This window comes from Hyperoodon ampullatus (assembly GCF_949752795.1).
Source record: "Hyperoodon ampullatus genome assembly, chromosome: 10".
NCBI lineage: Eukaryota > Metazoa > Chordata > Mammalia > Artiodactyla > Ziphiidae > Hyperoodon > Hyperoodon ampullatus.
In genome coordinates this window covers 22,157,007-22,180,955 of record NC_136923.1, presented here as the reverse complement: position 1 = coordinate 22,180,955, position 23,949 = coordinate 22,157,007, and the positions used below count along the sequence as shown (strand labels likewise).

At 39.9% G+C, this 23,949-nt stretch overlaps 1 protein-coding gene across 1 annotated transcript in view; it reads right to left on the bottom strand.

The window, feature by feature from the left end:
• Positions 1 to 6,486: 6,486 nt before the first annotated feature.
• TAFA4 (TAFA chemokine like family member 4) overlaps positions 6,487 to 23,949 on the bottom strand; it is a gene marked incomplete at its 3' end in the record, with an annotated part of 123,256 nt that continues 105,793 nt past the window's right edge. The window contains exons 4-5 of the mRNA XM_079712579.1: positions 8,272 to 8,396; positions 6,487 to 6,564 (exon numbers count right to left, since the gene is read on the bottom strand). Coding sequence (XP_079568705.1) covers positions 6,487 to 6,564; positions 8,272 to 8,396 — 203 coding nt within the window. The remainder of the gene's footprint in view (positions 6,565 to 8,271; positions 8,397 to 23,949) is intronic.

Genomic DNA, 23,949 nt, shown 5'->3' with positions numbered 1-23,949 from the left:
TAGTAGTTTATATCCTAGAAACAAACCTCAAGGTGAATCAGTGTCATTTTTCACTTCATCTTATTTGGGGTACAAGATCAGATGTGTGGCTGAAAAACTAAGACATTATTTCATGTGCCATAAAATCTTCTCTTCTTTTTAAACTCACTTTCTTACAGTGGAAGGTCTTATACACTGAAGGCAGCAGAATACACGTAGAACATCATGAAATGTGCCTCAACTTAATAAAATCTTCCTACATTTTAAATTCTCCTTACTGCTAGATAGGTTTGGGAGACGAAACTATGTAGTAATCTATATATAAATGCCAAGTTTGCCATATAGTAAACATCCCCAACACGAAACTTTGTGTCAAGTTGTTTTTCACATTTATAATAAAAATTTGCAAGCCTAAGAATGTTAACACCACGTCTTAAGGCATAAAATAATCACAAAAACGTATATACACCATACACCATCAGCAAAACAAATTTTTTGCTTACTAACATGAGAGTAACAATTCTGGTAAGCGTCTAGTCAGTCAAATTCAAACAAAATGTAGCAAACAAATAGCTATCACCTCATCCCATTCCTTCTGCAAGAATAAAATCAAATAGACACAATAGTTACTGCTACAAACAATATGATAGCATTATTTTCCCCCGTAACTGTGAAAGGACAGGGATAATCAACAGTGCAGAAAGTATATTTTTGGCATTTCTTAGTATATAAAATGTATGCCATATTATTATAGTGGTATGTGTTTTAATAACATTATGCATTTAAAATCTGGGTCACTTACTTTTCATCTGTAATGTGTTTCTGCATGACAGCATCTGTGAGTATGTGGAGACACGTCTGCTGCAAAATCATTAAACCAAGAAAAAAATGACTCAGGTTTTACTTACATTTAAAGAAAGAAAGAAGATGAGTAACACATAAGTAGGGAAGGAGTTAGTTAGGAATAAATCACAGTCTAAAAATTCTGCATTTAAAGGCTTTTGTCTTGGAGTTAACAAAATATTGTAATATAATTGCCATAAACTGGATCGAAGAAACCACCCTTGATCTAAACAGAAACTGTTTTATATTTTCAATGATTTACCTCTCTGACTACACTGCAGCCATAAAAATCCCAACAGGTTTTCTTTCTGTTGTGGCTATGTCATGATAGAGCTTTGGTTATAAAATATTGGAATTGATACCCTTCCTTAGTACTCGGTAAAACGGCACACAGAAGTTAAAATGGGAGCATTTTATTTCTGGTAACCTGCCAACAGAACCTCTAATGCAAAGATTTTAGATCGTCAAAAGCAATAATACAACTGCACACACAACAACCCCAGTATAAGTCCTTCTGTTCTTCCAGGTTTATAAAATAAATTTTCATCACCAGTTAATCAGAGTTCCTTAATCTCTATATGCCAAAATGTTTTGTCATTTGGACCCCTTTCAGACTTCCTTCAGCCCTTGCGTTAAAGTTCAAGAGAGGAAGAGAATGAGGATCCTCAGAGACAGGTCCGTGCTCCTTTGTAAATGTAGAAAGAAACTGAAGACCTGGTATTCCTTCAGAGGTGGTCCATTCTGAAACTTCTAGTTTGTTCCTCCAGAGCTTCTTGGAGGTATGTTCCTTAGTAATCCAGATAGGATGTCAGTTGTGTGTGCAGCAGCCCATAGGTATAATTCACTGTAAAAAAATCAGGAAGCAGAGAAGGCTGGGACAGTTAAGTAAATATCACCCTTCAGACCACAGATATGCAAATGTGATGTGGGTGAAATCCAAGACAATTTCCTGCAAGGAGTCCAGGACAGCAGTCCAAACAAGAGAGCGCTGCATCCTGTCGCTCCGCCAGGGTTGAAGCACACCTCTCTCTTTGCTACCGTGTTACCTAAAATGAATTTTAAAAGTTAGCATTCGACACCCTATACCCACCAAAGATAACCCTTCCTGTTACCGGACCCATAAATCCCTGCCTGTGTCACATGCATAGAATTTAATAGTGGGCATCTTTATCAGGAACCAGCTTTGCCAAATCACCTGTTCAAATCAAATTCTTCTTTACATGTCTTGCTTTTAGGTTGCAAAGAAAAACACACCCAAAGCCTTCCACAACATGGTATTAGCGCCCTAGCTCTGTATCCTGTTGAGTTATAAAAAATCCCATCAGATTAGGTACATTCATTGCCCATCAAGTTAACTCATGCATGCTAAGCATGCTTTGTTAAAGGGGCTAAAATATGTCCAAATGAATGCTGATTTAAATCAGTGTATGTCAAGATCAGAATGTCACCTTTGTTCGTTTTTTTCAAGGTTGTTAATTTACATTAACTTTAGTTTTCAGAAATAGGTTATTTTATTAAACTACTGTATTGACTGGAAACATACATCCATTAAAAAGTGTGCTGTTTCTTCCATTTTTAAGCACCCAGGTTCGTCATGGCTTAGGATCTAAGGAAACAGGCCTGCGGTTTCTGTAGTTTGATTTCATCATGTAAGAAGCTGTACAGGTTAGATCATCAATACATCAGCTGGGAATACATAAATAAAAACATAATACTCTAACATGTCTACACCATCCAAATACTTTTAAAGTAAATTATATTATTTGATCACACAGTCGTCATGCCTGGGCTTTAGACCCAATCAGGTATTTTTTCAAACCTCAGATATGTTTTAACTGAAAGATGGCCTTGATTTATGTATTCTACACTATAATTGCTCTTTTGTTTGTGCAGGGGAATACTATATAGCAAACAAAATTAAAAACCCTGTCCTCATAGAACTTAGTTAGAAACCCTGTCCTCATAGAACTTAGAATAGGGATTGGTATACTTTTTCTCTAAAAGACCAAACAATAAAATATTTCCCATGTTGCAGGCCATATAGTCACTATCACAACTTCTCAGCTCTGCCTTTATACCACAAAAGCAGCCATAGACAATACATACATTAATGGGCATTGCTTTATCCCAATAATACTTTACTTATGGATGTCGAAATGTGGATTTCATATAATTCTCATGTGTTATAAAATATATTCCTTTTGTTTCTTTTTCCAACCATTTAAAACGTAAAGCTCCTTCTTCCCTGTTTTTTGTTGTTGTTAATGGCCTGTGAGCTAAAGGCTGCATCTGGTTTGCAAGACATCGCTTGCCGATTCCTATACTAGAGGAAAAGGGCTGGACAAATAGGTAAATAGTATGTCAACAGGCGATACGAGCTATGGAGGAAAGTAAAGCAATACTCTGGAGACCAATACCGGGGCAGGGAGGGGAGAAGGCTAGTGTGTCATAGAGGGATATCAGGGAAGGAGGTATTTATGGAGATACTTGATGGAAAGGAGTGAGCCCTGACTCTCTGGGGGAAGAACTTTCCGGGGAGAGGTAAATGCAAGGGCCAATGCAAGGACTTCGGCCTTTTTCCGACTGAGGCAGAAAGGTGAGACAAGGGAGGCAGGGCCAAGCTATCCACTTAAAGGGATCCCTTTGGCTGAAGTGGTAAGAGAGGAAGGCAGCAGGGTTTGTGACAAATAAAGGGTGTAAGAGAAAGAGGAAGCAAGGACAACTCCAAGGTCTTTGGCCTGAGCCACTAGATGATGAAGCTGGTCATTTTCTGAGCTGGGAGGGACTCTCTCTCTGCCTAAGGTTCTTCATCTGCTACGTGGAGAAGAGTAGCATCAGCCCCCTTCAGTTGTAGCGAAAAGGAAATGAAAAGCACGTGAGGTTAGTGCTCAGGAAATGGTGGCTCTTGTCAGGTTAGCTCTTTCTGGATCTTTCATGCATCTGTTTAAAACCCAACTATGTTTAGAGCCAGCCAACTATCAATCTACATCTAGGATGTAATTCTCAGAAGCATCTTATTTGAGAGGAAGCTCATTCTCCATCCCCAGCTTGTTTTGGAGCTTCTCCGCACTGACAGTCGGATGATAAGGCATTGACACTTTCCGATTTAGTTTCTTTTAAAATACTTGTTGTGCGGATTGTATATGGAAGGTTCGTTGTTATTTTGGTGGATAAACAGTTGCTATCGTGTCGCTATTAGCTCCAGTCTGATGTGACAGGGTACCTAAGAAGTTCAGGCTCTGGCTCTAGGGATCAGAGAAGATAAGAGCTCAGGATAAAGGAGTCATCTTGGCTAGACCTTGAAAGACAAGTAAAACTTTAGAAGTGAGAGATGAGGAGGAAGGCCATGGGGTATGGAAGTACGTGGCCTATTTGGTGAGCGGCCGTGAAAGCCCATCCCAAGATGCTTATACTCTATATTTTCTACCAGTTACCAAGGGGGATCCATCGATGGTCTCTCACCTGGGAGGAACCTGGGCGGGGACTTCACCCTGGTGGCACAGAAAGCAGAGTATAGGCCAGTTAAAGGCAAGAACAGAGAGCAGTGGGGGAGCTCAGAAAACTAGGGATCCCGGCACACTGCTTGCTCGTCAGAATCACCCTAAGGATGATTTCTTCAAAGTATGGTTTTTTTAAGCCCCATCCAGAAACATCCTATAGTGAGGCTCAAAATAGTTTGTTTTTAACCAGTTCCCATGATGATGTTTCTGTAGCCACTGATACCATTAAGTAATTTAACATTGTGTTAGAGAGGCTGAGGATGACCCGTCACAGTAGTCCAAGAGACAGAGGAAAAAGGTATCGATTTGAGTCCTGTGAGAAAGATACTAGAAGGACGTTGGTCATCTTAGATGTTGAGGGTGGAGGTTTTGAAGAGAAAGCCTGTTGTTTAATTTCTTACCTCCTACCTCTAGGTTTTCCAGTACGAAATATTGGAAACAAAACAACTGGACACGTAATAGAAACTTTGAAGAACAAAAGGAAGTAAGAATCAGGTAGGATGCTTACAAACAGCTACTAAAGAAAACGACCCTATTCTAGAAAGCACAGTTTTTCAACCTCAGCACCACTGCCATGTGGGGCTATATAACCCTTTGTTGTGGGCACCGTGCTGTGCATTTTAGGATGTGGAGCAGCATCCCTGGCCTCCATCCACACAAGGTGCCCATGGCAAGCCCCCTCCCCGACGTGTGACAACTAAAAATGTCCTGAGACGTTGCCAAGTGTCCCCTTGAGGGCAAACTTGCCCCTCATTGAGAATTACTGCTCTAAACACATACCTCTTCACTCTTAGTAGACGTTTTAAAATCAGGACCATTTTAAAATCTAAAACTTCTCAAAATTCAATGTGAATTGCTTACATTTGCAAACAACAAAAAGCCCGGGCAAGTCATTGCCTTTGGTGCTAAGAGGACATTGCACATGTGTTAGGAGCCTTCATACTTAAATAGGGAGAAATGATGTAGCACATTTAGCAGGGTGGAGGTAATAAAACTCAGAATTGAATTAAGGAAAACTGAGCCAGGATGACAGAGTGTCAGTTATATTTTCCCACAGAGCAGTAGCTGCCTCCTCTCTGGGGATACTGAAAACTATACCAGCGGAATAAACTCAATGCCAGCCTTCCTGGTTAGGGAATTGTCTCCCCTCGCATTCCTATCTTCATCTAAGGCTATTAATATCTCAAGTTGACTGCTAACTTTGTCACATTTGCACCTAAGTGGAAAATAAAATTCGGACCTAGATGGCTTACTGCAGATAATCTTATTTTTTAGCCTTTCTGTGTTTTGATGCTGCTGTGCATCAACTGTTAGGGACAATGGAAACTATTTTGTTATAGTTAATACCCCCCTCGAGGGAGGTAATTGTTCTACATTTATAGGACTGCTGTCTCACCTGGGGTGTAAGGTCCAGTGTCGATTTTAAGGTACAGCTTCTGTGAGTACCAAGCTCTTCACTGAAGCCAGTCACAGCTCCACAAATGAAGTTACTCTATGGGCAGAAGCTCCATAAAAGACGTAAAATGTTTTATATAGTTCAAGTCACACTGACTTGGATTAATAAAGGAAACAAAGTTTTATGACTTAGAGATTATTCTCCAGTGCTGTATCACTTAAAAAAAAAAAAGTAGCTACGTATCATGAAAGCTGGGGGAACTCTATTATGCTTCTACAACTTTCCCAAGTGCTAAATGAAACGTCACTACCGTTGAGGATGCAGCTTGAGCAAACTTCTAACCCCCAGCACACCAGAGCCAAAATGGCCCTCAAGGTTTGCTTCCTGCAACTGCCCTCGCTCTCAGCACATCAATACAGAGGGAGCTGCTGCAGCAGGGGACCCCTCAGACACGTTCATTTCTGGAACACAGCTGGCTGGTGCTCGTGTTGTTCTTTTATATTTATATGTAAGAGTCAATACAAAAATAATCTTGCAAAATGTAATTTCCTAGTTGACAAGAAACATGTTGAAGGACATTTTTTTTTAATCGTTGATGGATTTAAGAGCCTGGCTCCTTGGCCACTCCAAGATTTTGATTTAGGAGGGGGTGAGGGAAGAAGGGCTGAAAGGGGCGCATTGGGAAAGGATGGTGGAATCATCTTACGGCGGGATTTGCTTAACAAGCACACTTGGGTTTACACAAATTGGAAGTGTGTGGGGAGTTGGTTAGAAGAAGAGCTGATCAAAAGGATGGCAGTGCCAACCTCCTTCTCCCTCCAGCAACCTCCACGAGCTCCTACTGCCCTGGACATAACAGCATAGATCAGGTCATTTAACCTAGTTATGCTATCACTAACAAGGACACGTTAGTTGATCATTGCAATTAATGTTAAAATGGTCTTGATTTTGAAATTATTTTACCTAGATAATAAGGAACTAAGCAAATCACTTACTGTATACTATTGGTAATTTGGGGTATGACAAATATCAGCTAAAATCTACATTTAAAATGTATTATAAAACCTTGTTTTGTAATAGTCTGTTGTAGATGTAATCTTTTATTAATGACATATTTAAATATTGATTTTATAAAATCTTGTTTATTATAATACCCCACGTACACACATAGGAGGAGAACTCACCTGCTCTTGACCTCAGGGGTTGAAAATGATTGAGAGCTCGAGTAATTCCAAATACTCATAAAGGGGAAACTGTAAGCAAGATGAGAAACTCTTCAAGAGATGTTATACCTCCTCAGGGGCCAAAGCTGACACAGCAACCGGAACTAAACAGTCATCCTATTCCAGTGTGCCTAGCTCATTATAATCCTAGAATGACCAGTTGTATTAATCTTTCCATTCAAGCAATAGTTGCGGAGACATGCAGCTGGCTCTGGGACAATTATGGGTAAGCAAAACAGCGAGGGGCCCTGACTTCACAGCTCTCCTCCTAGACAGAAGGCTGTCGGTATGAAGCAAATAAGTATAGCACTCCCTGTAACATGTAACTATAGTACCGTGCTCAGAGATACAGGGGGCGTGAATCCTATCAGTGAAGGATTCCCTGAAGAAATAAAGGTGAACTAGAAAAGAAAGGCGGAAGGCACATTCCTTTGCAACTGTAAAGGCACCACAGGAAGAAGGACTGACAGAAGGCCGAGACCGTTGGAGCAGAAAGAATGAAGGGAGGGAGGTAGTTTGCCAGGTTATTTATCTAGGGCCAGACAAGCACAGGCTAGCTAAGGAACCCAGAGAAGCCACTGAAAAATGTGGAGGTGGACTAGCTTAGTAGATCCACAATTCGCAAAAATGACTAGGGTCATCCTGTGGAGAACAGACTGGGAGGGAATCAAGAGCAGATGTGAGGCCGCAACCTCAGTCATCCAGATGAGACACAATGGCGGACCTCACGGGGATTGTAAGTATGGGACGCAGAAGCATGGAGGGATTTGGGAGTAACAATCCCAAAGACAAAATAATAGACTGGACAGGGAGAGATGAGGAAGAAGTTAAATTTCTGGCTCAAGAACCGGGTGGAAAATGGAGTCTTTCAGAGCCAGAAAGAGGATGATTTGGGGAGGAAACTATTGACTCACAAGGCTTGAATTAGAGTCTTCAACCATTAAATCTCCTCTTAGGCAGTAGGTCTTTCTGTTTCAGTAAACCATCCGGAGGTGGATTCCTGCCATACTGTTTTGATACACGGGACTGTCAACTCTGAAACCTTTACTTGAAATCGGCCCATGAAGGAGCTGAACTGAATTCAGTAGCCCTGCCTAAAAGAATGCATTTCCCCACCAAATCACTGCTCTATAAAACCTGAAACTAAGGGTGATGCTGAGAAATGGGCTTTTCAAAGGGCCAAAGTCACAGAGGGGCCCTGCCCAAGCAGGTTTATCAACAAAAAAGAACGCTGTCCTCTTGACGGCAGGACAAAATGAAGGGGGGGGAGACCCCACAGGTGATGATATACTGAGGTTGTAAATTACAGTTGGGTTTTGTCTATACTTGCCTTTGTAGTTTTGACTTTATTGCCACTGCTACAGGACCAACCTGAGTGATCTGGCAGCACTTTGCAATCCTCTCCTTCCACACAAGGATTCATGTGACACCACCACTTCTGAATCACAATGGAAGCTGGAAGACAAAGCCAAATAATATTTGGGACATTGTTTCTTCCTCCAAATACAGATAACATAAAGCTCAACACTGATGAGTACACTGGCTTCCAAGATTGCTTATGGTGAAATCTTGTGAGTAAAGAATCCAATCAGCCATATATTGTACAGAAACAAATTCTTTCTTTTTATGCAGTTGGCTAACCAATGATGATGTAGTTAGTGAGATCTCACACTGTGCAGTACGCCCGCCCGGGTTTGAATTTGGCTGTGCTACCTTTTTTGAGGGACCTTGGACTAGCTCTTTTACCCTCAGCTGCAGTTTCTTCATCTGTATGATGGGAATAAAAACAGAGCCTTGCCAGAAGATGGCAAGAGGATAAAGCCAACCCGTGTGAAAGTCTTGGCTGACTTTGGACCAGTCACTATGTTGTCAGAAAATGTTCACTATTATTGTGGTCTCCGTCTCTGGTTGCAGGTTATAATGGTGGACGCGGATACTGCAGTTGTGTTTGATACTCTTTGTTTTCAACAGCAAAGACTAAGAACTGTCAACATTCTCAACACACAGGGTGTCTCATCTCTCCCATTCCAGCAAGGTGAGTAACCACTTGAGTCAACTACTCGACGCAAGTTAAGATGGGAGGGGCGGGTCACCCCCTCACGTGCCTACATTCTCAACTAGTCAGTTAGCTTACCTGTGAATTCCCTTTCCTCTTCATCTCACCATCCCCACAGCAGTCTGCCAATAAAATGATTGATGTTTTAAGCCCCTGAATCAGAAACTAGCACCCCAGATCTCTGGGTTTGAAGGCAGATGAAGAGAAGTTAAGAAAAAACCATCACCTTGATGGTTATTCCCATAGATTTCAAAGGACGAAAAGGATTGATTTTTAAAGGTGAACCCCCACCCTGCAGGCTGGTATAGGACAAAGCTCCAAAGCCGGGGATAGTATGTGTGGATTGGGGGTGGAGGTAGTTTAGCCTTGTTTTTTTTCTTTTTTCTTTTTTTTGGGTCAAAACAGTAACACGTTGACTAAAAAAAAAAATACCCCAATGGATTTTACCACTGCCTCAGAAGTCTGAAACTAAAGTTCAAGAAAAAGCAGGCATCCACAGGCCCACCTTGGAGAACTCCAGACCACCACCCTAAAGTAAGTGACACCAATTTTACGACTTCCCAGTGCCTAGAAAAGTTAGGTTTACACTACACTGTAGTCTATTAAAGGTGCAATAGCCTTATATCTAAAAAAACCAAAAACAACAAAAAAACGGTGTACCTACTGTAATTAATAAATATTTTATTGCTCAAAATTGCTAACCATCACCTGAGCATTTAGCAAGTCACATTCTTTTTGCCAGTGGAGGGTTTGAAATACTGCAAGAACTACCAAAATGTGACACAAATAAACAAAGTAAGCAAAGGCGGTTGGAAAAGTGGCACTGATAGACCACTGCCTCAAACCATCAGTTTGTAAAAACGCAGTATCTGAAGTACAGTGAAATGAGGTATGATTGTAAATCCTAAGAGCTACTTTTTCTTGAGTGCAGGACACATCGCCGGATGTCCTGCCTGCATTTGCTAATTCCAAATTCACTACAACTCTGAGGTTCAAAGTGGTTATTTTCTTTTCTGCATTTTACAGAGAGGAGAAAACTGAGGTCTGGTGGTATTAAATGAGTTGCCCAGAGTCACCCTTTTTCCAAGTACCCAGCAGCATTTGAACAGAGGCAATCTAACACTGCTGCCAAAACTTAATATGTGCCCACTCCCTCACAGCAGAGATCTCTACTAGAGGCAATGACAAAAGTAAGTAAAGGAGGAAGCCAGTGCATTCAAAACTCGTCTCCTGTCAGGCAAATGCGATGTGGCAGGATGAGGGCATAGGATTGTTCCCTTATTGGCTGAAGTAAACAGATACTGTATTTTCTCCACATGCAGCCACCGTTCCAGATTCGGGCCAAATACTGAGCTATGTATCCAATGAGTCCCATCCAAACCAACAGTACATGAGTCAGGCAGATGTGTGATCTAGAATAACCAAGTGCTATTTAAATCAGGAAGTGCCAAAACTGAGAAAGGCACGTAGCTAAATGGGTTATAGTGCCAAAACTGAGAAAGGCACGTAGCTAAATGGGTTATTTATTTTGTCAGAGACTGACACTGCACTTGAGTGGACGGACACACAGGGGCCACGTCTGACCAAGTTACATTCTTTTCAGCCCCCAACATCACAACGGTTTCACCTTAAAATTGCATGGAGCTGTGTCATCTTCAAAGCACTTTTATATACTGCTCCCTTGTGATGGTCCCAAGAACCTTCAGAAGCAAGAAGGGGAGGCAGAGGGTTCCAGATACAAAGACCAGAGCTTTCCACACAGTGAGGAATACTTGAATCGAGACTCTGTATCCATCTTTCTACTTATACCTTTCTGTTTACACCTTTCTACTATAAGTCTTTCTACTTATACCACAATTAGCAGTAACAGTTTAGATTAATAAGTGCTACACAAAACTGACCATCTTCAAAGGGCCGACCAGTCATTCATTATTTTCGGAGTACCTTAGTTTGGTCCCAAGTAGATATAAAGATAAACAAGAGGTGGTTCCCAGCCCTCAATTGAAAATGCCATCTGCAGGACTGGAAAAGTTATATAAACGTTGACAGAGCTTAGTTATATTTGCACAGAGTTAAAAGTGAATCTGAGATACTTTTTTAAAAGGGTTTTAAAACTGTTCCTTAGACAAACTTTCTTCCACTCAGCAGTGGAAACCTATGTACTCTTGACAGGTATCAGAGCTACATGGATGATTCACAAAGAAGCTTTGACAGATGGCTAGTGATCTGTCCAGGTGAAGGCAGGAGGGGCAGTGAACGGCCACCTGGAAGCCAGGAGACCCACGTGGCTCAAGTGAGGGGTCAGCAGGGAAACAGTGGACGTTCAGCTGAGAAAGGTGGTCTGGGAAGCAAACTTTAGGGACTGTCAAGGACAATTCAGGACTTGATTCTCTAAGCAGTGGGAAGCCATGGAAAGTTCCTGAGCAAGGTAGTGCAACAAGCCAGGAAAACCTATGTCCCTAGAAGGGTGAGTCTGGCAGGGACAATGAAAGAATTTAGAACAAAAAGATGCCTGACAGGGAAGACCAACTGAGGTGTGAGTGAGGGGAGAAATCTGGGAATAAATTCCCCACAGAGGAAATAGATTGAATCCGATATTATCTCAGCTTCACAGCAGAGAAACGCTAGTACCTTCTCACTGGACTCGGGAATCTGAAATAATCCTGATGCCAAATCTAGAAAAGGAGCTTGAGGTGGGGAAAATGATGGATTCAGGCTTTTATCACAGAAAAATATGCCAATTCTCAACTACAGCATTGCCTAGTATTTTGTTTAAGGATTTAAGTATAATAATGTATTTAAATAAATACAAGAAGGAAGCATACGCAGTCAAGCCCTTTGGAAACTATTTACCACTGTCCTTTCATTTCGTTGGGAAATACGGAACAATGAAGACAGATTCACAATAGACTCCTTAAAATAGCAGGCTGCCCTGGAATTTCAAATATTTCTATTTGTAAAAAAGACCTCATGTTCATATTTGATAGAATACATTGAGGAGCCCTATAAGTAGACATTTGATCCAGATAAAGTTTCTTTGTGAAAGACTTAATCGCAAAATGTTCTTTCAGAAAAGGAGACATGATAAGAGCCATCCCGGTAGCCAAAATACAAGTTTCAAATTCCTTTATGAGTTAAGGATTGACTAGGAACTCCCAGCTAAACTGAAAACCAACAGAGGGTTTGACCCGACAATGACTAAGATGATTAAACAGCCTGAAAGTTTCAGCGTTGAGTGCATACAGAGTAGGGCTATGAGCTGAGACCAAAGACTCAGAAATAGGGTTCTATTAAAATAACTCTTGAGAACATCTACCCACTTAACTGAGTTTTGCCTCCACAGGCAAATAAGTTTGTAGGAGGGATAGTTTGTAGGAGGGATACATGGTTTTTTTCCTGGTGCCAAATACCATAATATACTTTACATGAGAAAGTGTCTTGTCACTTCTATTTTTAAAATGAAATTCTTTAAAAAGCCCCCTGCCTTAGGAGAATACAAAATATCCCTATCTCCAAGCTGCCGAGCTCTAACGAATTTCTAGCTTTATGCAGAAACAAACTTAAAAAAAGATAGGCAACTAGTACTTTCTATAATGTTGTTTTTTAGGTGAAAATGTAAGGTGACTAAGTAGCTATTGTGCTCCTGGTGCATTTTCTTTACTCTCTGTTGTACGAAATAGATGGAGGGTTTTTGTTTCTAGCCCTTGTCCCAAATAAATACCACTCTACTAAATAAAACACTATGTATTTATATAGCTATTTAGATAAGCCCACCTTTGAATAAGACCAACAGGCTCACTTCTCAACAGCTGGCATCTCCTTTGGGGATTTAGTGTGGTTGTATTTACACAGAGTTAAGGCTTTTCTAAAGAAAAGTGTATTTTTACCCTGAAACTACAGACAGAGAGATTAAGAACACATCTTCAGGGAATATATATCATCTAGAAAATGGAAACAGTCACAGGCATAGGTTCTGAGGTTTTAACGTATCGTATCTTTAGCTATTTTGCTCTCACCACTGTTATTTCAAGACACTCACTGTGTTCTTTAAAAATTAAGCCATTTGTTAACTTTTAAGATAGGTAGGTGGAAAGCCCTGCCAATTTATATTTCTGGTTATTCAAAGAAAAGAAGCCATTCCAACCTGACCCAGGTAACATGCATAAAAGCAGTAGTGAGAGGACTCTGACTTTTTTAAGGAATCTTTTCCTTGTTCCCACATTTCACAAATGACACAGTAGTGTTATCTGCACAGAGTGCGGCGGGAGGCTGGGGCTGAGGATGTACAGACTCCTCTTCTGTGATCTAGGTTTGTCTTCCCACCTAAAGGCCCTCTCGCACAAGCACATTTGGCAGAGACCGCTAAGGCAGGGTCTCTTGACCTACATTTGGGACCAGATCATTCTTTATTGGGGGTGTATATCCTGTGCATTCACCATGGATATTCACCATGGATATCCCTGGCCTCTACCTGCTAGATGCCAGTAGCACCCTCTCCCTCAGCATAACAACCAGAAGTGTCACCAGACATGGTCAAATGTCCCCCGGGGTGCAGGGAGAAAATCACCCCCGGCTGAGAAACATTGATCTGTGGTTATCTATTTATCTATGGTGATGATTTAGATGTACTCGGCCCAACATGAGAGGCTATGCTAGATCATCAGACCTCATCAAAGCTTTGGCTGGTGAAAGTAATACTAATTCATGGTAAATATCATCATGCCACCTCTATTCCATGGCTTCCATCCTCCCTCCGCTGTGGGCGATTCCACAAGTCTAACCTTTGTATCTCTCTTTCACACACACAAATCCTGGCTAATCTTGAGCTTACTCTGCTGACAGTCTATGTGACCTGTCAGATTCAGAGATCACATGTTTCCTGCTCAGAAACCTCAGGGTATTTTATATGCACTTTGTTCCTAGCACTTCATACCCTTTCTTATTGGCAGAGTCTGCTTCATCCATTCTCCTTGAATACAAATTCCCAGAAGGCAGGCAGTAAGCCCTGAAATTTGATTTGCTCTAAGGCCTTTAATATCACAGGCTCTGTTTACATCTCCAGCTTTGTCTTCTACCATTTCTGAGCCAGACGAGCTGATTCCCCTTCCCAAGGTTGTCCCCTTCGTTCTCAGGTGCTCTACACGCCTGCCCTCGCTAGCTCCTTCCTACCTGGTAAAGTCAGACCGATGGCTTCTCACGGGCACCATCGCTGACCCCTCGTCTGCTTTGTCCATGAGCCCTTCATTTACTAGAGTTTAATTACCAATCTTTCTGAGTAAATCCTGGGCTCCTTGAAAGCAGGACCTGAGTCTAATTATTATGCTACCCTCCAGCATCTAGGACATGCCAGGTACAAATGTGCTAAATTAAAACTTGATAAATGAACAAACATACGCAAGGGGCATGTCCTTCCAACTTCCAAAGTACTTTCTGTAAAGGATACTCCATTGTCATTTACCTGACCAACACTGAGAAAAACTCAGCAAACTGCTTTGTCTGCCAGGTGGCACAGAGAACATAACTGGTAACAAAACCTTGTGAACTCACAACTTAAAGACAGACCCTGCATCTCACCACACAATCCATAGCCATGAAAGATGTCTGCAATACACACAGTAACTCTTGTCCTTAAATAAGCAAAATCCGATATCTCAGAAAAGATATTTGGGCATCATCAAAAGGAAAAAATATATAGCTTTAAAAAGTAACTAACTGTCTTCCATTCCTAGGCTTTCGTCTTATTAAGTTTTTTTAAAACCCATGTTTAGAAAGCATTCACTTTGACAAAATAAACTCAGTTTCATTGTACTACACATTTATCTCATCTTATCTGAAAACGATTTGGCATTATCTTTTTTTTTTTTTTTTTTTTTTTTTTTTTTTTTTTTTTTTTTTTTTTTTTTTTTTTTTTGCGGTACGCGGGCCTCTCACTGTTGTGGCCTCTCCCGTTGCGGAGCACAGGCTCCGGATGCGCAGGCTCAGCGGCCATGGCTCACGGGCCCAGCCGCTCCGCGGCATATGGGATCCTCCCAGACCGGGGCACGAACCCGTATCCCCTGCATATCTCTTGATAAATGTGTAGAATACAGTTCCTACCACAAAACAGCCTTGTCTATGCCAGTAGACGAATCAAAAGCGAGAATGCTTAACAGCTAAATAGTTTCTGTTTTAGGATCCAAGTAATCACAGCTTTAATCAAATAATTCCCCATCCCTTCTCCCAAATCCCAAATGTGTATTACAGACACATTTCAATAATTCAGGGGGACTTCATAAGTTAATTATAACAAAAAAGCCTGATGGGAGGGAAAAAAAAGCTATTTTTTCTCCCTTTTTAACTAGTAAAAGCTATGATTTTATGGAAAAGCAACAAAAAACACCAGATAAGTACCTGTGGTGTGGATTAACAAAAATGCATAAAGATAGTCCAGTGTTTATACCAACATTAATAAGTGCCCCCCCATGTCTTCTCGCCTTGGTTTTAATTTAAATGTAAATTTTATATTTTAGATCCTCTCTATTCTTAGTGACAAATAAGATAAAAGGAACATATCAGCAGAGACTAGGTCTTCCCACATGCCAATTAGCAGCATGATACTGCATAATTATTACGGGATAAAGATTAAGCAGGTAAAGCTAAAAAGCCCTAATCAAAACATATTCAGATAAGGAACAGATAATCAGGGAGATATGAAAACAGGCATACATCCTAACTAGAGCCTAAACTACAACTTCCTACACCTCCTCTGTGACTTTGAGCCAATAAACATGGACTGAGCACTGACTATTTGCCAAGCAATGCTAGTGCAGGGAACACAGATATGAAGACACAATTACAATCCCACCTTTCAGGGTTTTGGTATGCTCTGGCTACCAAATGTTGCACTAAAGTTACAGATTTACATAAAGCTCCTTTACTGCCCAATATAGACACTTCTAGTCACAAGTTCCCATGAAAATTTACACTAGTCACATCTCAAATGCTCAAGGGCCACCTGTGCTTAGCGGCAACCAATCATACTAGACACATATACATCATGCCATATAGATAGGGAGATATATAGAAAGAATGTTTGCGTCATCACAGAAATTCTACTGTACAGACTCTGCTCCGACACCAAATCATTGGTCTCCATCACTTACTGATCCTCTACACTAGGGAAATCATGGACCCTGTGAGCGTGTTTCCTTTGCCACAGACACAACCAAAATGTCTTTCAGTAGAAGAACAGCTAAATAAATTATAACCTGTCCAATATAATGGATGCTGTGGAGCAACTTAAAAAACAGGTAAATAGGTACTAGCACACAAAGAGCTCCACAACCTAATACTAATAGGAATAATACACATTGGATTAAGAAATATCCAGAGTGATAGCCATTTGTGTAAAACACATTCATACTGAAATCTACCACATTTTCTACAGACCTGTCTTAAATACACAAGTATATGGAAAATATATTGACCAAACCCACAGGGTACCCATAGGGTAGAGGCCAAAAGGGATTTTTCCCATATACAAAATTTAAAACAAGCTAGTTTATGATAAGGTATTAGTATTTCCTTTACTAAGAGGCAGATGCTAATAGAAACTATTACCCTATCTGTACTTTCCAGGCATCAATAAAAGTGCTTTGAGTATTGTAAAACGTTACTTAGATATCTAAGATTTTTATATCCAAATATTCTAAACTAGACAGTATAAATACAGTTTGTTATGATTCGTGAGCTCCTGTAGAAGTTTAAAATATACAGAGGCGATGTTGGTTCTGGATAAAATGGCAGAATAGGAAGACCCTGAGCTCACCTCCTCCCATGGACACACCAAAACTACAAATACCTATAGAACAACTATTTCTGAGCACGACCTAGAGACTAGGACAACATATTTCTACAACGAAGGCCATAAAGAAAAAGCCACATCCAAACAGGTACGCAGGGCAGAGATGTGGTCTAGTCAGAACCCACACCCCTGGTGCGGGGACCCTCAGCAGGAGGGATATCACAACCATGAAGCTCCCTGCTGAGGAGCAAAGGGTCCGAGCCCCACATCAACTGCCCCAGCCCGGGGGTCCTGCACCAGGAAGATGAGCGCTTAGAACATCTGGCCTTGAAAACTAGTGGAACTTAGGTCTAGGAGAGCTGGAGGAATGGAGAAAACTGAGACTCCACTCTTGAAGGATTCACACACAAACTCACTTGCTCCAAGTGCCAGTACAGAGGCACCAGCTTGCAAAGTGCCTGTGTGACACAAGAAGGAAATTCATCGACTAAATTTAGGACACATGCCAGAGGGGCAGGGATCCAGTGGAACTTCCTCCAGGGACAGAAGTGCTGGCAGGAACTCTTTTTTTTTTTTTAAAACTCTCCTTTTACCTAGCTTGCCCAGCACTGATGTGCACCATTTCCGTAACTCTCCATCTACCTAGCTAACACTGTGTGCCCCACCCCGGCGTTCCCCTAAGACCCTACCCTGCTGTGATCAGTTCCTCCAAAGTAGCTCCTGCGCCCTACCTGCTGGGCCACCTCAGCCATTACCAGTGCCCCTGCAAAATGGTTCTTGCCCCCTACTCCACCCAGCAGCTTGGCCAGCACTGGTGTCCCTCCAAAGCAGCTCCCATTCGGAGAGCTCCGCACACCAGCAGTCTAACAAGAGTCATGATCAGGCCCCACAGCCAGTTGTGTCAGAGACGAGTTCTACACATCAACGTGCCCCTTAACAGTCCTGGCCAACCCATGCAACCAGCCAGCCTGGGGGTCAGCCCTGCCCACCAACCAGTGTGTCTGTAGCAGTCAAGACTCAACCATAAAAGGAGGGTGCCTGGCTCTGGTGACCAAGAGTGACTGTGCCACTGGGCCCCACAGGGCACCTTGTACATAAGGCCACTCTTTCAAGACTGGGAGACATAGCTGACATACCTCATATATGTAGTTAGCCAAAATGAGGAGACAAAGAAACACCTTCCAAATGGCAATAAACAGGAAAAAACGCAGAAAAAGAACTAAATGAAATGGAGGTAACCGATTTACCAGCTAAAGAGTTTAAAGTAATAGTCATAAAGACACTTACTGAACAAAGGAGAAGAATGAACGAACTCAGTGAGAACTTCAAAAAAGGGATAGAACTTCAAAAAAAAAATCAGAACTAAAGAATATGGTAACTTCTACTCAATACTCTGTAATGACCTGTATGGGAAAAGAATCTAAAAAAGAGTGGATGTATGTATATGTATAACTGATTCACTTTGCTGTACACCTGAAACTAACACAACATTGTAAATCAACTATACTCATTAAAAATATATATATACAGTAACTTAAATGAAAAATACACTAAAGGGAATCAACAGCAGATGTAGCAATACTTAGACTCTAAAACAAAAACTGTAAACAGAGACAAAGAAGGACATTACCTAATAATAAAGGGATCAATCCAACAAGGTATAATGCTCATAAATATCTATGCACCCAACAGAGGAGTACCTAAACACATAAAGTAAATATAAACAGATATAAAGGTAGAACTTGACAGGTATAATAGGAGGACATGAACACCCCACTTACATCAATGGACAGATCATCCAGACAAAAAATCAATAATGAAACATTGGCCTTAAGTGACACATTAGATCAGATGACCTTAATAGATACAGTCCACCAAAAAAAAAGCACACAAAAAAAGTAAACTCAAGATGGATTAAAGACCTAAATGTAAGACCAGATACTATAAAACCTTAGAGGAAAACAGGCAGAACTTTCTTTGACACAGATCACAGCAATATCTTTTTCGATCCGTCTCCCAGAGTAATGGAAATAAAAACAGAAATAAACAAATGGGACCTAATTAAACTCAAAAGCTTTTGCACATCAAAGGAAACCATCAACAAAATGAAAAGAGAACCCACAGAATGGGAGAAAATATTTGCAAATGATTCGACCAACAAGGGATTAGTCTCCAAAATTTACAAACAGCTCATGTGACTCAGTATCAAAAAAAAAACCAACCCAATCAAAGGATGGGCTGAAGACCTAAATAGACATTTCTCCAAAGAAGACATACGGAAGGCCAAGAGGCACATGAAAAGATGCTCAACATCACTAATTACTAGAGAAATGCAAATCAAAATTATGAGATATCACCTCACACCAGTCAGAATGGTCATCATCAAAATATCTGCAAACAATAAATGCTGTAGAGGGGGTAGAGAAAAGGGAACCCTCCTACACCGTTGGTGGGAATGTAAATTGGTAGAGCCACTATGGAAAACCATATTGAGGTTCCTTACAAACAGAAAAATAGAGCTGCCTTATGTTCTGGCTCTCCCATTCCTGGGCATATATCCAGAGAAAACCATGGTTCAAAAGGATACGGCACCCAGTGTTCATTGCAGCACTGTTTACAGTAGCCAAGGCATGGAAGCAAACCTAAATGTCCATCAACAGATGAATGGATAAAGAAGATTTGGTACATATAGACAATGGAATATTACTCAGCCATTAAACAGAATGAAATAATGCCATTTGCAGCAACATGGATGGACCTGGAGATTATCATATTAAGTGAAGTAAGTCAGAAAGAGAAAGTAAATATCAGATAATATCGCTTATATATAGAATCTAAGAAAACAGATACAAATGAACTTATTTACGAAACAGAAACAGAATCACAGACTTAGAGAACGAACTTATAGATACTGGGGGGAAGTGTGGGGGGAGGGATAGATTGGGAGTTTAGGCTTGACATGTACACACCTCTATATTTAAAATAGACAACCAACAAGGACCTACTGTATAGCAGCAGGGAACTCTGCTCCGTACTCTGTAATAAGCTAAATGGGAAAAGAATTTGAAAAAGAGTAGAAACATGTATATGTATAACTGAATCACTTTGCTATACACCTGAAACTAACACAACACTGTTAATAAACTGTACTCCAGTATAAAATAAACAGTTTCCTATAAAAGCAGAAAAAACACATACATTTCAAGATCACATGGAACATTCTCCAGGATAGATCACATTATGCCATAAAACAAGTCTCAATAAATTTAAGACGACTGAAATCAAGCACTTTCAACCACCCACAGAGGTATGAAACAAGAAATCAAATTACAAAAAGAAACCTGGATAAAACACAAACGCGTGGAGACTGAACAACATGTTACCAAAAAACCAATTCGTCAATGAAGAAATCAAAGAGGAAATCAGAAAATATCTCGAAACAAATAAAAATACAATTTTCCAGAATCTATAGGATGCAGTGAATGTAGTTCTAAGAGGGAAATTTAGTGATACAGGCCTACCTCAAGAAACAAGAAAAATCTCAAACAACCTAAACTTACCATCTAAATGAATTAGAAGAAGAGGAACAAAGAAAGGCCAAAGTCAGCAGAAGGAAGGAAATAATAAATATTAGAGCAGAAATAAATGAAATAGAGACTAAAAAGAAAATAGACAAGATCAATGAAACTAAGACCTTGTTCTTTGAAAATATAAACAAAATTGATTAACGTTTAGCCATACTCATCAAGCAAAAAAAAGAAAGGGCCCAAATAAATAAAATCAGAAATGAAAGAGAAGTTACAACCAACACCACAGAAATACAAAGAATCATAAGAGGTCAGTAGAAATAATTATATACCAACAAACTGAACAACCTCAAATAAACTCCTAGAAACATACATTCTTCTAAGACAATCAGGAAGAAATAGAAAATCTGAACAAATTGATTACTAGTATTGAAATTGAATCAAAAATCCAAAAACAACAGGATACCAAGGGGGAAGGGGGGGTTGGGATGAATTGGGAGATTGGGATTGACATATATACACTATCAATACCAAGTATAAAATAGATAACTAATGAGAACCTACTGTATGGTACAGGGAACTCTACTTCATGCTCTGCGGTGACCTAAATGGGAAGGAAATCCACAAATGAGGGGATATGTGTATACATATAGCTGATTCACTTTGCTGTACAGCAGAAACTGACACAGCAGTGTAAAGCAAGTATACTCCAAAAAACAAAACAAAAAAACCCCTCACAACAAAGTCCAGGACCAGATGTCTTCAGAGATGAATTCTATAAAACATTTAAAGAAGAGTTAATACTTATCCTTTACAAATTATTCCAAAAAGTTAAAGAGGAAGGAATGCTTCCAAACTCATTATCCTTATACTAAAACTATAGACAAAGACTGTACACCAAAAAAAGAAAAAAGAAAGACAATTACTGGCCAACATCCCTGATGAAGATAGAAGCAAAAAACCTCAACAAAATATTAGCAAACCTAATTCAACAGTACATTAAAAAGACCGTATGCCATGATCAAGTGGGATTTATTCCAGGAATTCAAGGATGGCTCAATATCTGCAAATCAATCAATGTGATGCACCACATTTACAAAATAAAGGAGAAAATCATACAGTCATCTCAATAGATAAAGAAAAAGCACTTGGCAAAATTCAACATCCAGTTATGATTAAAAGCTCTCAACAAAGTGAGTATAGAGGGAATGTACCTCTACATAATAAAGGCTATATACAATAAACCCACAGTTAACATCACACTCAATGATGAAATGCTGAAACCTTTTCCTCTAAGATGAGGAACAAGACAAGGTTCCCTACTATCACGACTTATACTCAACACAGTGTGGGAAGTCCTAACCACAACAATCACACAAGAAGAAGAAAAGTTATCCAAATTAGAAAAAAAAGAAGTAAAACTGTCACTGTTTGCAGATGACATGATAAGCATATATTAAAAAAAACCTTAAAGACTCCACCAAAAAACTATTAAAACTGATAAGTGGATTCACTAAAATTGCAGGATACAAAAATCAATATACATAAATCTACTGTATTTCCATAAACTACTAACAAACTAAGAAAAATTAAGAAAACAATCACATGTGGGATAAGTGAACCCTTATACACTGTTGTTGGGAATTTAAATTGGTGCAGCCTCTATGGAAGACAGTATGGAGATTCCTCAAAATACTAGGAATAGAACTACCATATGATCCAGCAGCTACCCCACTTCTGGCTCTCTACCCAAAGAATACAAAAACACTAACTGGAAAAGAAATATGCACCTCTATATTCACTGCAGCATTATTTACAATAGCCAATGTATGGAAACAATCTAACTGCCCATCAACAGATGAATGGATAAAGAAGATGTGGTGTATATACATACAATGGAATATTACTCAGCCATAAAAAAGAAGAAAATTCTGTCATTTGCAATAATGTGTATCTAGAGGGTATTATGCTAAGTGAAATAAGTCAGACAAAGAAAGACAAATAACATTATTTCACTTATATGTGGAATCTAAAAAAAATTTAAAAAAGAAAAAAAAAGAACAACAAACAAAACCAAACAGAAACAGACTCACAGATGCAGGAAAAAAAACTGGTGGTCTCCGGAGGGGAGAAGTGTGGGAGGTTGGACAAAATAGGTGAAGAGAATTAAGAGGTACAAACTTCCAGTTATAAAATAAGCCATGGGGATGTAACATACAGCACAGGGAATATAGTCAATAATTTTGTATGGCAACAGATGGTTGACGTATCCTGGTGATCAGTATGTAATGTTTATCAATGTCAAACCACTATGTTGTACACCTAAAACTACCATAATATTGTATGTCAACAATACTTCAATAAAAACATTAAACATCTTTACAACTGTTAATTAAAAATTAAATAAAATCTACAGAGGCAAGCAATCATTGTTGTTACCTTTTGAAATGAATCTGTGATTAGTGAAGATGAAATAATTCTCTCCTGTGCTAAAACTCATCATGCACCAGCCACTGCGGGGAGATGTAAATAAGAGACCCAGTTCCCATCCTGAAGCAACTTGCAGACTAATGGGAAGCATACATTCGACAAGTTTTTACAACAAAACAACGTGCACATCATGAACTGCAAGTATGGGGAGATACAAAAATATATAGAAGATTTGAAAAGAGACTAGGCATTAAGTGGACAAATGTGTGTTGGGGGGATGAAGGCAACGATTCAGGCAATGGATATAGACAGGTGAAGTGCAGAGATGAAAGGGAACAGAAAAGACTCTAGTTTGCCTGGGGTTCAGTAGTTCAAAGAAAAAAGTAAGACAGAACGAGATTATGCAGGGCTTCATCAGCCAAGCCATGGTAAGGAATTTGGATTTCATTTTCAAGACAGTGGAAAGTCACTGAAGTGTGGTTTTAAATATGGGAGTGACGTAATGAGTTGTTTCTGTAGAAGGATCATTCTGGCTACGGCGTGAAACTTGAAAGACGAAGAGTAGTAAGCTCAGCAAAATGTAATTAGGCCCTTAGACTGTGGAGGTGACAGTGGGGTAGAGAAGAGTGCACTGATTTGAGAGAGAGCAAGGAGACAAAATGAGTATGATCTGGATTCAGTAATGGAGCAAATATATACACTAAACTGTCCCAGCTGGGGAGACAAACTTAACAAATTTTTTTTTAATGTTAAAGATCCTTACCTTTTTTTTTATAGGCCTACAATCCTTTATCTTTAAGCCCCCAATCCAAAAAGCTCTGAAAATGGCAAGAATTTCTTTAGAATGGCAGCAATACCTGACTTGAATTAACATGAGGTTCTTCATCTTGCCTTATCCCATCCTGCATGAATATTCATATATTTTACTGTATAAATATTAATATCTGTAATTATGGGGTTAGGTCTGTTAGGTAATAGATGGCATATGCACTATGTTGCCTTAACTAAATCTGACAGAATCTGAATTCAGCAACACATTTGGCCCCCAGGGTTTCTGGTGAGGAATTCTAGATGGGAAATTTTCCACGTTCACTTTCCAGTTTGAAAGGTGGCGGAGATCATGCTGATACGTAGCACTGGTATGTATACAATACATGTACACCAAACAGTCTACAAATGTGTGTCTGTTTGGTAGGGTAGGTGGGATGTGAT